The sequence below is a fragment of the Urocampus carinirostris genome, chromosome 1 (assembly GCF_059441175.1).
Source record: "Urocampus carinirostris isolate Australia breed hairy pipefish chromosome 1, RoL_Ucar_1.0, whole genome shotgun sequence".
Taxonomy (NCBI): domain Eukaryota; kingdom Metazoa; phylum Chordata; class Actinopteri; order Syngnathiformes; family Syngnathidae; genus Urocampus; species Urocampus carinirostris.
In genome coordinates, this window is record NC_142349.1 from 52,711,331 (window position 1) to 52,727,046 (window position 15,716).

At 40.8% G+C, this 15,716-nt stretch overlaps 1 protein-coding gene and 2 non-coding genes across 5 annotated transcripts in view; 2 read left to right on the forward strand and 1 right to left on the reverse strand.

Annotated features, from left to right (window-relative positions):
- Nucleotides 1–15,716, reverse strand: part of LOC148375136 (ATP-dependent 6-phosphofructokinase, platelet type-like) — a 31,835-nt gene that overhangs the window by 7,091 nt on the left and 9,028 nt on the right. For 2 of the 3 annotated variants that reach the window (XM_088344966.1, XM_088344984.1), the window contains exons 8-16: nt 8,629–8,724; nt 8,152–8,244; nt 7,954–8,079; nt 6,992–7,056; nt 5,536–5,605; nt 4,529–4,675; nt 2,861–2,931; nt 2,708–2,795; nt 1,377–1,529 (exon numbers count right to left, since the gene is read on the reverse strand). In XM_088344966.1, coding sequence (XP_088201092.1) covers nt 1,377–1,529; nt 2,708–2,795; nt 2,861–2,931; nt 4,529–4,675; nt 5,536–5,605; nt 6,992–7,056; nt 7,954–8,079; nt 8,152–8,244; nt 8,629–8,724 — 909 coding nt within the window. The remainder of the gene's footprint in view (nt 1–1,376; nt 1,530–2,707; nt 2,796–2,860; nt 2,932–4,528; nt 4,676–5,535; nt 5,606–6,991; nt 7,057–7,953; nt 8,080–8,151; nt 8,245–8,628; nt 8,725–15,716) is intronic. The other variant, XM_088344975.1, reaches the window with a different exon arrangement.
- On the forward strand, nt 13,418–13,506 carry trnar-ucu (transfer RNA arginine (anticodon UCU)). The gene is given in 2 exon segments: nt 13,418–13,454; nt 13,471–13,506. It is a non-coding gene; the product is annotated as a tRNA-Arg (tRNA).
- On the forward strand, nt 14,554–14,642 carry trnar-ucu (transfer RNA arginine (anticodon UCU)). Its single transcript is given in 2 exon segments — nt 14,554–14,590; nt 14,607–14,642. It is a non-coding gene; the product is annotated as a tRNA-Arg (tRNA).

Consider the following 15,716-nt stretch of genomic DNA (forward strand, 5'->3'; position numbering starts at 1 on the left):
CATTCTGAAAATAAAGAAATAGCATAGAACTTCTACAAAAATACAACTACAGTAATACCCGTTACAAAATTGTCATGATTGCCAAAATGAAGACACCTGGGGCAATCGTTTGGCGCGCAGGAGCGCGCTCTCTGATTGGCTGGCACTCTCTTCTTAAGCTGTCAGCGCCCAGAGAGGAGTGTCAGACCGTACTTGTGTCTCTCTGTGTGTTTTGCCAGATTCCAGTACCAAAGACCTCTCCTGTTTGATTCCTGCCTGCCTTCGGTTTCGACCTGTTTCTGTCCCACGTTTACAACCTGTTCTTCTTCCCTGGCCATCGACCCGCCCGCTAAGCCGAATCGATTCTGCCTACCTGTCACGGAACTGCCGTTCCGTCTAACGCTGCAAGCGACCGACAACCATTGGCTTCCAAAGCAAGCTCTGTCAGCTCAATCCAATAAAGATTCCTTTAAAACAAATGCAATTGGGTCCGAGATTCCATTCTGGGTGTTGACAAAAATACTACTACAGAATTATTTACTCCAGAAATACTACCAAAAGACAACTACATTAATATTACAAAATTTCTACAAAAATACTGCTTTGGAAATACATCAATTATACTTCTACCGAAAAAAAAAATACCAATACATAATACTATAATATAAAAAACTACTAGAGAAATATAACTACAAAAGTACTACTACAAGAGGATTACAACAGAAATACTGCAAATTGCACCTATAGCGATACTACAAAAATTCTCCTATGGAAATATCACAAAAATACTACACAAATAAAACTACAGTTACACTGTACTACAAAAATACTACGGACATACTACAGTTATACGACATTCTAATATGGAAATACTATAATTGTGTTGTCTGGTACGAGTGAGGGCCAGTGATAAATGGCAAAGCCTGGAAGCAGGATGCCAGAAGAAGATGGAAATCCCGATAGAATAAGGGATTTCACGTTGTAAAAGAAATACAAATTTCTCGACCGATGATTTTTTTGGTCAAAATTAACGTTAGTATGATAGCTCATGTATTTTTTCCTTGTATTCAAATCAATGTTGTTTTTTACTTGATGACAGTTTTTTGTACCACTTGGAGGCACTAATAATTACACACTGTCCCTTTAAGTTGTGTAAAAAAATAAATACAAAACTCGAGTTAATTGCAATTGTTAAAATTGTAATTATTTGTTTATCTTCAATTGATACTGAAAACCAATCAGAACGGAGCACTCCTCTAATCTTCCCAGCAACTGGCAAATAATGGGCGGGCGCCATATCAGTAGCCGGCGTTAATTATACTAGCCGTGCGCAGCATGCCCATGCTAACAAGCACATGCTAACAACCACAAGCAGACAGCAGGCCTTGCCCACTTACGTCGGTAATGGCGTTGAGCGCCGTGTCTGAACCGATACTGAGGTCGGATCCCGGAATGTTGTTGGAAACGGTAGAGGGCACCATCACCATCGGAACGCAAAATTCTTCGTATTTGGTGCGTGCCGCCGAAAGTTCCAGCAATCCCATGTAAGCCTGCCAAGGTCACATCCCATTGGTTGGAAGGACCAAGGGGGACAGACACATGGCCATTTTGACGACAAGAGCCCCAACATTTCTGTCTTTAAAACGTCTCAAAACTGCGATTTGTTAAGTATTTAGAATGCTAAACAGAAATTCCAGAAACACAGTTAGCTTAGCGGCTATTCTAGGCTAACAAACAAGCGCTTAACAAATAACACCAGCGTCGGTTAGCTTAGGTACATGAGGGAAAAATTGGCAAACAGTCTAGGCTTGCGCAAATTAATTATTAAGGGGCGGAGTCAGCGTGCAAGGGTGGGAGGAGCCAAGGGGAGAGAGCCAACCACAATGCACATACACCAAAAACACAGGAACACACAAATAGGAAGATGCTGGATTCTTATCTTGAAGGCATATTCTTAGATAGGAAAATCTAATTTAAAGCTCCAACTCGAAACCTTGCCGCTTTTGTGAAAACCCCACCTTGAAATCCTTGTTTAAAACAAACCAATTTTAAAAATAATAAACAGAAACACAAATTTGAAACTATATTTCTGTCTTAAAAACCCAACCTTATCATGAAATACACAAAAGTTAATATTTCCTTAAAACTGAAACAAATTAAAAAGCGTCTTTTGAAATAAAACTCCTATCCTGGCCCGAAATCTTGATGTCCTAATCTAGGTTTGAAACCCTACTCCTGTCTTAAAAACTCCAACCTTATCATGGAATGCTTAAACCTTAACCCTTGCTTGAAACTGTACTTTGAGACCAAATGAAAGCCTTATTTGAAAACTTATCCAGAAACAAAAACAACCCCTACCCTGGCCCTAAAAAAATGCTTGATACACTGACCTTTGTTCAAACCCCATTTATATTTTTAAAACTTAATCATAACACTAAATACTTGCTAACACTTAACCCTTAACAGTTGCTTGAGGCCTTAGCTTGAAAAAGCTAAAAACCTTACTTTTAAAAACTTGATTCCAAATTTCTGTTTTCAAAACCCGTGCTTGATATTCTAACCCAAATTTGAAACCCTACTATCGGTTCAATACCCTATGTTTTATGAAAGTGGTTGATTTTGATAAAATACAGCAACAAAAATTCTGCACATGAAATTAAACATAACATGTAAAAGCAATGATCGTTTGATTTGATTATAAAAAACTTTCCAAAATGTTGTGCCTTACCTCGAACCCGCCGATAACGAGCAGCGCATTGATGTTGTGAGCGGCCATTTGCTGGGCGATATCGTCCAGATGTTTTCCGGGAAGCGTTCTGCGAGCACAACAAAACTTGATTTTCCGCCGTTACCATCATCCCGATATTTTTGAAAGCCTTACCTTTTGGTGCCTAGCAGAGAGCCTCCTTGTCCTGTCCAGCCTCCGACATCGCCCCACTTGATCTCCTTGATCTGATTGGCCCACGTAAAATTCAATCAATACACCTGCAATCGTTTTCTTTCTTTGAAATTGTAACCCAGAATGGAAACCTATACCATGTTTTTTGTTACATGATCGCCACGGATTTAAAATAAAAAGAGCATACTTGTTATAATCAGCTTCAAACTCTGCATTAAAATTCCAACTTAATCTTGAATCCTTACCTTAAGTTCCAACCCAATTTGGAAACTCTGGTTTGAAAACCTCTCTAAAAACCAATCCGTAGTTGAAACCTTAACTTGAATCCCTGACTTGGCGTCTTATAAAAATATATCTAATAATACGGCATTAAAACCCTAATTTAAGCTTGCCTTGAATTCCATTAAACCCTTTTGTGAATCGCAACTTTATTTCTTAAAAGCTCGACTAAAAACTAACTTAGCATTAAAACCTAAATGAACTTTAAACCCCACAATGAAATTCGATTTTTGTCTAAACCTTGAAACAGCAAAACATAATTAAAACCTTATCCTAAAAACCTTCTTTAAAAAAATGCTAGCCTCACAAGCCTGGTCCTACAGTCTTAACTGTGACTTTAGACTAAAGACACCTGTTTGGAACCCAAATTTGAAACCTGATCCCATGGAAACATTATTTTAACATTTAGTTTGCTTTAAATCTCATACAACCCTATTTTGAACTGTAAGATCAATTTAAAACATTAACTTGAAGGCTTGACATCCTCTTAAAAACTCACATAGCATCAAAACCTGAATAGAATTCAAACCCTATCACTACTTGTATAAAACTCAAAACATAATTCAAAACCTTAACTCAAACATCAATTTAAAAACAAAAACAATTACAAGATTCACAGCCTAACACTGACTTTAAAACCGTAATTACAGTTTGAAACCATGACACCTGTTTAGAACCTGATTTTAAAACCTGCTTGCTTGGAAACATTTTTTTAACATTAAGCTTGCCTCCATTCCCTTAAAACCCTTTTCTGAACTTTAACAGGAATTTAAAACCCTAACTTGCTGGCTTGACATCCTTTTAGAAATAAATCTAAAATCAAAACTTTGATAAACTTAAACTTAACTTAATTCAAAACCTTAAACTAAACATCAACTAAAAAAAAAAACAATGCTCAGTTTAATAACATAAGCCTGGCTTTCAAACCATAACTGCAACTTGAAACCATCACACAGGCTGGGAGCCTTATTTGAAACCTTAAACCTTGCTTCCTGGTTTGTTAATAGATTCAAAACCTCGCCTTTTAGGCCAAAGACTTCCTTGAAAACCAACTGTGAAAGGCATCACTTAAAACCCTACACTTCTCTCGAAACAGTAACCATGTCTTTGAAACCTTTATCTTCAAACCCGAACTCAAGGGCTTTATCCTTGTTTGGTACCCAGATTTATAACCCTGACTCTGACTTTGTGTGCTTGTATGCTTATCTAAACTCCTTTTCTAGCGCTGACCCCAAAGGTATTTTTGTTTGCGCCGGGTTTTTTTTTAGCCCCGGACGGTACTCATTAGCTGTACATTAGCTTGCTAAGATTAGCACTCTGACCACTTGAGGATTTGGCACCGGAGACCCCCAAAAATCAGAAAATTCTCACCTGCCCCTTGTAGAATCCCTCGAAGCCATCGTTGACGGCGAACATTTTGTGGCCTTCGCTAATTCCGACGCGCACGGCTGAGCGTACCGCCGCATTCATTCCGGCGGCGGGCGCGCCCACGTTTAGCACCGCTACGTTGAAAGAGCTCTGGGCAACGACAAAAAAAAGCAATGAAAGAATTTTTCATTTCGAACGGGACAAACTCTACATTTGGAGGGGAACTAGTTAGCTAACCATTCTAATGTAGCCATAAACAGAACATTTTTTATTTTTTCAATTAAACAAAGTCTTAACCAATCACATTTTTAGCCCGTTGAGTGTTGACCAAATGTAGTCCAAAAACTGTCACAGTTGCCATGGCACCCAATTGACCCCGCCTGTGTGGCGCCAGCTGCGGCTCATTGACAGATTGGCTTTTTGTCTATTTTAAGCTCAGCGCTCTCATGCTTCCTTTGTCAGCCCGTCAACAAGACGGGGGTTCTGACTCGGTCCTGTTTTCCTGTTGGTATCTGCTGTCCGGTATTGTTCCTGTCTATTTTGCCCTGTTAAATATCGGTTTCCTGTTTCGTCCCTGTCTATTTTTGTCCTGTTTATTATTCTCTCCAGTTTTCGTTCCCGTCTAGTTTGTCTTTTTGTTTAGCAGTTTTTTTCGATATCCTTTTTTATGATCAATCCTCTCTGTCCCGTCCTGTACGGTATCAACCCCATCTGTCCAATATCTGCTTGGGCAATTGGAATCGATCTCGTCTGTCTCTGGCTTCCTGTCTTTCCACGCCAGACCGCTGCCCAACGTGCACGACTCCCCATTTCCCGTAAGACTTGTGTGAGAACGTCACGCGTTTGGGTCCTGATCCTGTTCCGGTTCTTGACAAAAACTGTCATCTATGTGTTTACCTTGTCCAAATTTGGACCCACAAAAAACGTATTTTTAAAAAGTTTGTCCTGCTTTTCATCAGTCCGACATATTTGATGGACGATTATTCTTTAAAAAATAGATATTAACGTACATGCGGAATCTCCGAGTCAGGTTTCCGGTTGCAGAGAAGTCTGTAGGTGCTCAGGTTGTTTTCGAAGCTCCTGTAAATCAAGAGAAATATGGTGGTAAAACACCGTACAGGAATCAATAAAATAAAGACCACTGGGAGCCATTGTTATAAACGTGAAATCAATGCTTATTAGACTGCCCTGGTATTTGTCATTCTTCGCAGAGGATCAAAAACACAAGCTTGACCACTTCACATATTTCTTAGTGCTTTTGGTTAGCCTGTATCGATAGTATTTCCCATAAAGTTACTTTATAGTTTTCACTTCTACAGCCAACATACCGTGGGGAATGCTGGGAGCATGGCAACGGACAGGAAAAACATACAGAGGGTAATCACAGCCCAAAAAAGCCTCGACTACTCCCTGCCCAGTCTAGAAGACATAGCTGGCTTGTAATACTGTAGCAAATCTATTAACATTATAAAAGGCACTACAGGTGCCTCAAAACGAGGACAAACAGGCTCAGGGACGTCTTTCCCAGGGTCATCACAGCCCTAAACAAACGCACAAAACTGTGAAAATATAGCTTTGGGTTTATTGTATTTCTCTTTTTGTTGTTGCCATATGAAACTGTGACTACAAGAAATGTACAGTATATACTTTGTAAATTATATTAGGTATTTAAAAATTGCTGCTGCTAAATGTGATTGCACTTATTTTCATAGCACTATTGTTACGTTGCACTATTCTTCCTCATTGCATTATTATTATTATAATAACTAAGGCCAGTTTTTCTAAGCATTATGTTGTAATTATCATTATTATTCTTTTGCCTTATATGATTACTGACTAGCATGCCCTGTGCCCGCTCATTTGGCACCAGCCGCTGCTGGCTACCTGATTGGTTCCGTTTCCCTTTTTAAGCCCAGTCCTGTCACTCTCCGGTTGTCAGTCCGTCAGCAAACCTCTGTTGTTACAAGGGAAGCATTTTGACCCTGACTCCCGCCTGTCCCGTTTTTGCACCTGTTTTTCCACCTGTCTGTTCCTGATCTCCCCGTCTATCTCCGGCTACGACCTTTTTTTGATTATGACCACGTCTGCTCTCCCGTCCCGGCTTACAACCCGTTTTTGATCCCGACCTCGTTTTTGCTCTCCTGTCCCGTCTATCGACCTGTTTTTTCCGTCCCTGACACTGCCGTCTCCCGCTACGGAAGACCCTCTTCCGCATTCAGATCAAGATCTGATTTTGCGTCCAGCGAGCACCGGATCGCGGGTGCTGCCCTTCCTCTTTCTATCAATAAAACTTGTGACTAACATTACACAATTGGGTCCTGATTCTATTCTGGTCGTGACAAATTTGTCTCCTAAATTAAATGTTTTACCCTCGAGTGCCATGCCTAATCTGGTCGCACAATCTTGATAACAATGACAAAAAAGACAATTCGAATCCGAACTCAAAGCCAAAAAACAACTAGCCACCTGCCACGCAGTCGGACGGCATCTTCAAACTTCTTTTCGTCCATTGCTTTTTGCACTTCCTGTGTCTAAAACAGAAGAAATCAATGCACACAAAGGTTGTGTTCAAATTAAGAGGACTCAAAAATGGCCGAAGCCTTGGTGTCCTTTCAAAACAAAACTGTCAACTTTGAAATGTCATGTGTATTTTGAGTCACGGGATATATATATATATATATATATATATATATATATATATATATATATATATATATATATATATATATATATATATATATATATATATATATATATATATATATATATATATATATATATATATATATATGCAGACATCTTCATGTTTTATTTCTTTATATTTATAATTTTTTTATAAGATTAGTCTCATCAAACTGGTTCTGAAACGCTTACAGATAAAGCAAAATAATACATCAGGTCCCAGTTTTAAACACAGAGTTGGATATTTAGTTTTACATGTTAATGGATTAATTATTGACTTCAATAATTTATGGACCCCAAACATCACTACACTATTGTCCATCCATCCTTTATCTGCACCGCTTATCCTCAGTAGGGTCGCGGGGGAGCTGGAGCCCATCCCAGCTATCTTCGGGCAGTGGGCAGGGGACACCCTGAACTGGTTGTCAGCCAGTCGCAGGGCACACAGAGACAGACAATTCGCTCGCTCATTCACGCCTAGGGACAATTTGGACCGGCCAATTCACCTGACATGCATGTTTTTGGAATGTGGGAGGAAACCGGAGGGCCCAGAGGAAACCCACGCAAGCACGGGGAGGACATGCAAACTCCACACGAAGGCTGGTAGCTGGATTTGAACCCATGACCTCAGAACTGTGCTGCACACACGCTAACCACTGCGCTGCTGTGCTGCCCCCACTACACTATTGTATCATATTTTAAATAATTGAATATCGAAATGAATAACATTTGAATAATGTTCTTACCATCTGCACACACTCCATAAGGGGCAAGCGCACCGCCTGATTGCCCACCAGCGACACCACACAGGCAGGGGTACCAGGGGAAGCCTCCAGCAAGGCGAGAACTGCTTCAACCCCCATGCGGCTGGCCTGAAGAGGGCGTCGCAAAGTCACATTAAAAGCCGATATCTGCTGTTTTGTGATCGGAATGAAGTCAAGTACCAAAATCCTGTCGAAGGCGGACGGGGTCCCTCCACGTTGCACGTGGCCCAGGATGGTCACCCTAGTGTCAAAGCCCAGGTTGCGCACAACCAGCTGCAGGTGACGGTAACAAAATTGGTTGAGGTTCATGATTCGAGGGTCCTGATCAGTGGCTCTTAAACTGGGTTCCGTCCAAGTCTAGGTGACTGGCGGAGGTCAGGGCGCTCGCCTGACTCAAATGATTTGCAATCCAGTGAACCCGCAAAAAACTGTCCAGAATCATGTAGAGACTAGAACCTTTGGTTCTCCACAGGGTCCAATTCTCGGGCTTCAGAGGTTTTTAGTGTATCTGCTGCCCCAAGGTTGTATCTTAAGGAAACACCAGTGGTTGAATTCTATATGAGAGACTGGTAAATCCAATTTAGGGAAAAGGCTTCCCTACGTTTTCCTCAGACCAGGTTAAGAACCACTAATCTGAAAAGTCTGAAGACCACTTACATCTTTGATGTAGTCTGGCGTGATGGGTTTGTTGTGGCAGTCGATGGCGCCTTCAGCCACAATGATAATGTTGAGTCTCTTCTTATCAGCTCGGTTCTACCAAAAAAAGGTCCAACAAACTTTATAATAAGAGTTGAGATTATTTGAGCACATGGATTTGAAAGTTGGTCTGTAAGGTAGGTTTTAAAAGGGGGTTTTAGGTTTAAAAGGGGACAGAGGGACTGAAAACCGGACAATAATAAAATACATTGGACTTCCAAGGTGTGAAAGAGTTACTGTATCAAACGATTAGGTTTCTGTCCCCACCAGAGTTGAGCATTATCTGTCCTACCAGTCAACTTTTAGCCCAATTTTCCTTTGGAAGCGATGGGTTTTAAAAACTGGGATAGGATTCAAAGCTAGGGTTTTAGAGTGAGTGTCATGGTTTGAGCTAGGTTTAGGCTCAAAGTTACGATTGGGTCTAAGAAATCCAGCCTGACCCAACCCAATCCGCGGTTATAAAAGCCCTGAAACCATCCTGAACCCGACCGATTAACTTGATTTGAGGGACCAGACCTGATATAAACCCGAAGCTGTATTTTGGCGCTGTGCCTTCGACTGAAGTTTGTGCGACGCCAAGGTGCAGCTTCGGGTTTACTACGGGCTCAGTCCCTCAAACCAAGTGTGGACTTCTGCGGCCACGAAGTGCAGCGTCGAAGCGGCCACTCCGGGCGGCGGGATTACGCCTGGCGCTGAAGTGCAGCGCCAAAGTGTGTTACTCAAGTAAAAGTACAGTTACTTCAGAATAAGATCACTCAAGTAGAAGTAAAAAGTAGTCATCCAAAAAATTACTTGAGTAAAAGTAAGTTCCTTGCTGTCTTGCTGTCTCTTAGGGAGTAGAGATAGAGAGGAGAGGATCCCCAGTCCCCTCAGCTTTAGTCGCCTCTTACGACACACAGCGGACCGTGGTGGGAGAATTTTCTTACCTCTCACAAGGGGAGGGCCCTTCACCACGGGGACTTGTTGGTGATAGAAAGGAGTGGAGAGGTGTTATGAAAGGATGGGCTGTGCACCCGTATGATGCGGCAGGGGTAAACCAGTGAAAGCTGTCGGGCCCTGCTCTTGAACAAAAGAGTGTGTTGTGTCACCCTGACCCGAGTGACATGGCCGCTTTCTGGTGTCCCATTTCATCTGGAGTGACGAAAGCATGACCAACAGAGGTGCCTAACTTGTTTGGGCAATTGGGTTGGCCATGGTCCCAAAAATTTTTGTGTGATTTTTTTTGCTATTTTTTTCCCTTTTATTTTCTTTGTTATTGTATGTGTTTGTCTTGCTGTCGGTCACCCCTCTTGACGGATATGACCAAGTTAGGTAGGTAGGTAGGTAGGTAGGTAGGTTGGTAGGTTGGTAGGTAGGTAGGTAGGTAGGTAGGTAGGTAGGTAGGTAGGTAGGTAGGTAGGTAGGTAGGTAGGTAGGTAGGTAGGTAGGTAGGTAGGTAGGTAGGTAGGTAGATAGGTAGATAGATAGATAGATAGATAGATCAGTGCGAATGCACCGTTCCCGGAAGTACTGCAGTACCGGGCCGATGCGTGGAGTGGACAGAGCAAGTGTGAGAGAAGACTCTGTAGGACAATGCTCTTGATGGATATGACCAAGGTAGGTAGGTAGGTAGGTTGGTAGGTAGGCAGGTAGGTAGGTAGGTAGGTAGATAGATAGATAGATAGATAGATAGATAGATAGATAGATAGATAGATAGATAGATAGATAGATAGATAGATAGATAGATAGATAGATAGATAGATAGATAGATAGATAGATAGATAGATAGATAGATAGATAGATAGATAGATAGATAGATAGATAGATAGATAGATAGATAGATAGATAGATAGATAGATAGATAGATAGATAGATAGATAGATGGATAGATAGAAAGATAGATAGATAGATAGATAGATAGATAGATCAGTGCGAATGCACCGTTCCCGGAAGTACTGCAATACCGGGCCGATGCGTGGAGTGGACAGAGCAAGTGTGAGAGAAGACTCTGTAGGACAATGCGGAAGCTATCTTTTATTTGGATTTACTTTTACTGGAGATGCAACGGAACTGACTGGTGGTGTACTGCAGGATTTTTCTTTCAATAAAAGAAATGTGCCTTTGTTCAAAAAAGGTTGAAAAACACTGATCGAAGGGTTCTACCTCAGTTCTTGACAGGACAGATAAACCAAAACAATTGGATTCAATCCCACATCCCCTGAATTGCCTCTTTGCTTCGTGTGATGTTAAATGAACAGCCCATTAAACCACCAGTTCAGCTTGTCTTACCAAGTTTCAGCTCGATTTGACGTAACTTCCATTATCAATAACTCCATGTGTAGGAGTCTGATGTGCTGTCCTTTACACCACAGACCCCAAAACCACCAAGCAGAGTTTCAACAATAACCCTATGCCCTCACCTAGACAGGGATTTAACTTTTAATCCTTTGCAGTAAAAGTCAGGGAGGCCAGATGTAGATTTGGAGCTCTCTTTACAAATGACTTCTAAGTAATTGTAAATGATAATCAAAGGTTGTTGGTTTGAGTCCCATCAGAGTTGAGGTTTTTCTCCCCAGTAAAGGACAACTGCTTTATTGATCTTCCATTGAACATGCCTCTTTGGCATTAAAAATGGGATTTAACTTGGTGAGCGTATGTTCTGTGGCACGTTGGACTTCTAATTTGCTTGAGTGTCACAAGAGTTGAGAATTTTGCTATCAACTTTTAGCTCGTTTCCTTATGAATCATGTGTCTACAGTTTTAAAGATGTATAAGTTCACTTCACTTCTTTGTTCCTAAAGAGGTCAGTCTGAAGTTTTGGTTTCCATTCCCACCAGAGTCACGATTTAACCGTTCTACCATGGTCAACCTTCCTGGTATATGAAGATGGGATTTCATATTGAAAAGCGTCAGCTCTGTGGTGCAATGGACTGTGAGTTGGATTGCCAAATTGGTAAAGAGAAAATTCAAAGCTTGTGTCTTGGTTTTTCACCAGTGTTGAGATTTTTCAGACCTATCACAGGAAGCTTTCAACAAATGTCCTTTTGGACAGGTTAGAGTCAGGGCACAACAAGTGATAACTAATGGCAACATGGAATTAGCTCTGTGGCACAATGGACAGTGCATTCTGAGTCTATCCGGTCCAGTTGAAATTACTTTTCATTTGGGTTTACATTTACCGGAGATGTAACGGAACTGATAGGTGATGTACTGCAGGTTTATTTCTTTCAATAAAAGAATTGTGCCTTTATTCAAAAAAAGTTGAAAAACACTGATCTGAGGGTTCACCTCAGTTCTTGACAGGACAGATAAAACAATACAATGAAGCCAAATCCCACATCATCTGAATTGCATCTTAACTTTGTGTGATGTTCATTGAACATCCCGATAACCCACCAGTTCACCTTGTCTTATCAGCTTAAGTTTCAGCCCGAGTTGACTTGATCCCGTAACTTCCACTATCAAAAACTCCATGTGATGTGCTGTCCTTTGCACAACAGACCCAAAAACCATTGATTGAGTACCAGGCAGAGTTTCAACATTAACCATATGCCCTCACCTCGACAGGGATTTAACTTTTAATCCTTTGATGTAAGAGTCAGGGCAGACCTAAATCTGGAGGAGGTATCATAAATGACTCTGTGGCGCAATGGACAGTGCATTGGAGTTCTAATTAATCGAAGATGATAATCAAAGGTTGTGGGTTCGAGTCCCATCAGAGTTGAGATTTTTCTGTCAGGTAAGGCACAACTGCTTTATTGATCTTCCATTGAACGTCCTAATTTGCTTAAGTCTCACAAGAGTTCAGATATTTGCTATCAACTTTTAGCTCGTTTCCTTACGAATCATGTGTCTACAGTTTTAAAGATGTATAAGTTCACTTCACTTCTTTGTTCCTAGAGAGGTCAATCTAAAGTTTTGGTTTCCATTCCCACCAGAGTCACAATTTAACCGTTCTACCATGGTCAACCTTCCTTTTGAACAGGCACCTGGTCTTTGAAGATGGGATTTCATATTGAAAGCATTAGCTCTGTGGGGCAATAGACTGTGAGTTGGATTACCAAGTTGGTAAAGACAAAATTTGAATGTTGTGGCTTAATTTCTCACCAGTGTTGAGATTTTTTTAGACCTACCTAAGGAAGCTTTCAACACAGGTCCTTGTGGACAGGTTAGAGTCAGGGCACAACGACTGATAACTGTAACCAATATGGAATTGGCTCTGTGGCACAATGGACAGTGTATCAAACTTCTGAGTCTGTGCGGTCCAGCGGAAGTTAACTTTCATTTGGATTTACATTTACTGGAAATGCAACGGAACTGACAGGTGATGTACTGCAGGTTTTTTCTTTCAATAAAAGAAATGTGCCTTTGTCCAAAAAAAGTTGAAAAACACTGATCGAAGGGTTCCACCTCAGTTCTTGACAGGACAGATAAAACAACACAATGAGGCACAATCTAACATCCTCTGAATTGCCTCTTAGCGTTGTGTGATGTTCATTGAACATCCCGATAACCCATCAGTTCTTCTTGTCTTATCAGCTTAAGTTTCAGCTCGAATTGACTTAAACCCGTAACTTCCAATATCAATAACTCCATGTGTAGGAATATGATGTGCTGTCCTTTGCACCACAGACCCAAAAACCATTGATTGAGTACCAGGCAGAGTTTCATCAATAACCCTATGCCCTCACCACGACAGGGATTTAACTTTTAATCCTTTGATGTAAGAGTCGGGGCAGTGAGACCAAAAATTGGAGGAGCTATCACAAATGACTCTGTGGCGCAATGGACAGCGCATTGGACTTCTAAGTAATTGAAGATGATATTCAAAGGTTGTGGGTTCAAGTCCCATCAGAGTTGAGCTTTTTCTGTCAGGTAAGGCACAACTGCTTTATTGATCTTCCATTGAACGTCCTAATTTGCTTAAGTCTCACAAGAGTTCAGATATTTGCTATCAACTTTTAGCTCGTTTCCTTACGAATCATGTGTCTACAGTTTTAAAGATGTATAAGTTCACTTCACTTCTTTGTTCCTAGAGAGGTCAATCTAAAGTTTTGGTTTCCATTCCCACCAGAGTCACAATTTAACCGTTCTACCATGGTCAACCTTCCTTTTGAACAGGCACCTGGTCTTTGAAGATGGGATTTCATATTGAAAGCATTAGCTCTGTGGGGCAATAGACTGTGAGTTGGATTACCAAGTTGGTAAAGACAAAATTTGAATGTTGTGGCTTAATTTCTCACCAGTGTTGAGATTTTTTTAGACCTACCTAAGGAAGCTTTCAACAAATGTCCTTGTGGACAGGTTAGAGTCAGGGCACAACGACTGATAACTGTAACCAATATGGAATTGGCTCTGTGGCACAATGGACAGTGCATCAAACTTCTGAGTCTGTGCGGTCCAGCGGAAGTAAACTTTCATTTGGATTCACATTTACTGGAAATGCAACGGAACTGACAGGTGATGTACTGCAGGTTTTTTCTTTCAATAAAAGAAATGTGCCTTTGTTCAAAAAAAGTTGAAAAACACTGATCGAAGGGTTCCACCTCAGTTCTTGACAGGACAGATAAAACAACACAATGAGGCACAATCTAACATCTTCTGAATTGCCTCTTAGCGTTGTGTGATGTTCATTGAACATCCCGATAACCCATCAGTTCTTCTTGTCTTATCAGCTTAAGTTTCAGCTCGAATTGACTTAAACCCGTAACTTCCAATATCAATAACTCCATGTGTAGGAATATGATGTGCTGTCCTTTGCACCACAGACCCAAAAACCATTGATTGAGTACCAGGCAGAGTTTCAACAATAACCCTATGCCCTCACCACGACAGGGATTTAACTTTTAATCCTTTGATGTAAGAGTCAGGGCAGTGAGACCAAAAATTGGAGGAGCTATCACAAATGACTCTGTGGCGCAATGGACAGCGCATTGGACTTCTAAGTAATCGAAGATGATATTCAAAGGTTGTGGGTTCAAGTCCCATCAGAGTTGAGCTTTTTCTGTCAGGTAAGGCACAACTGCTTTATTGATCTTCCATTGAACGTGCCTCTTTGGCATTAAGAATGGGATTTAACTTGATGAGCGTATGTTCTGTGGCACGTTGGACTTACCAAGTTGGTAAAGAGAAAATTTGAAGGTTGTGGCTTAGTTTCTCACCAGTGTTGAGAGTTTTTCAGACTTACCACAGGAAGCTTTCAACAAAGGTTTTTTCTTTCAATAAAAGAAATGTGTCTTTGTTCAAAAAAGTTGAAAAACACTGATCTAAAAGTTCCGCCTCAGTTCTTGACAGGACAGATAAAACAATACTGTGATGAGGCTCAATCCCATATCCTCTAAATTGCCCCTTAGCATCGTGTGATGTTCATTGAACAGCCCATCAAATTACCAGTTCAGGTTGTCTAATCAGCTCGAATTGTAAACCATTGATTGAGTACCAAGCAGAGTTTCAACGATAACCCTATCCCTAACCTATACTGGATTTAACCATAACTCTAGCTCCAACCTTAAGCCAAGTTTAACTCTAACCCTATCCTTAAACCTAACCTTAGTTTTGAAACCTAACCCTGACTCCCTAACCCTAGCTTCAACCTCAAATCCCAGCTCTAACCTGAACCCTAACTCTAACTCTGTAACTCTAAACCTTAAGTTTTGAACATGCACCATATTTCAAAATCCTAAATCCTATGGGAATTTTAAAAGACATTAGGGACATTTGTCGGTGGATTTGTTCAGACCGAGGACAATCGACTTTGGCCTCGACGGATCTATTGACACTAACAAAGATGTTATATAATGAAATTGTGAATATGCTTGATTGCTAATAAGATTTTCGAGAAGGGTTGTTCAAACCTCACTTTGTATTTGCTGTTAAAATTGTCATATTGGAATATAATATTGTGAATGTGCTTAATTGCTGTTGAGTTTGTCATGATTGTTTTCTGTTATTAGTGTCAATAAATTTGTTCAAACCAAAATTTTCAAAAGTTAAACTGACCAGTATAATAGATAATCCTTGAATCCACATTGATTTGCCTCTTAGATAGCCTAGCGGTCCAATGCGCTGTC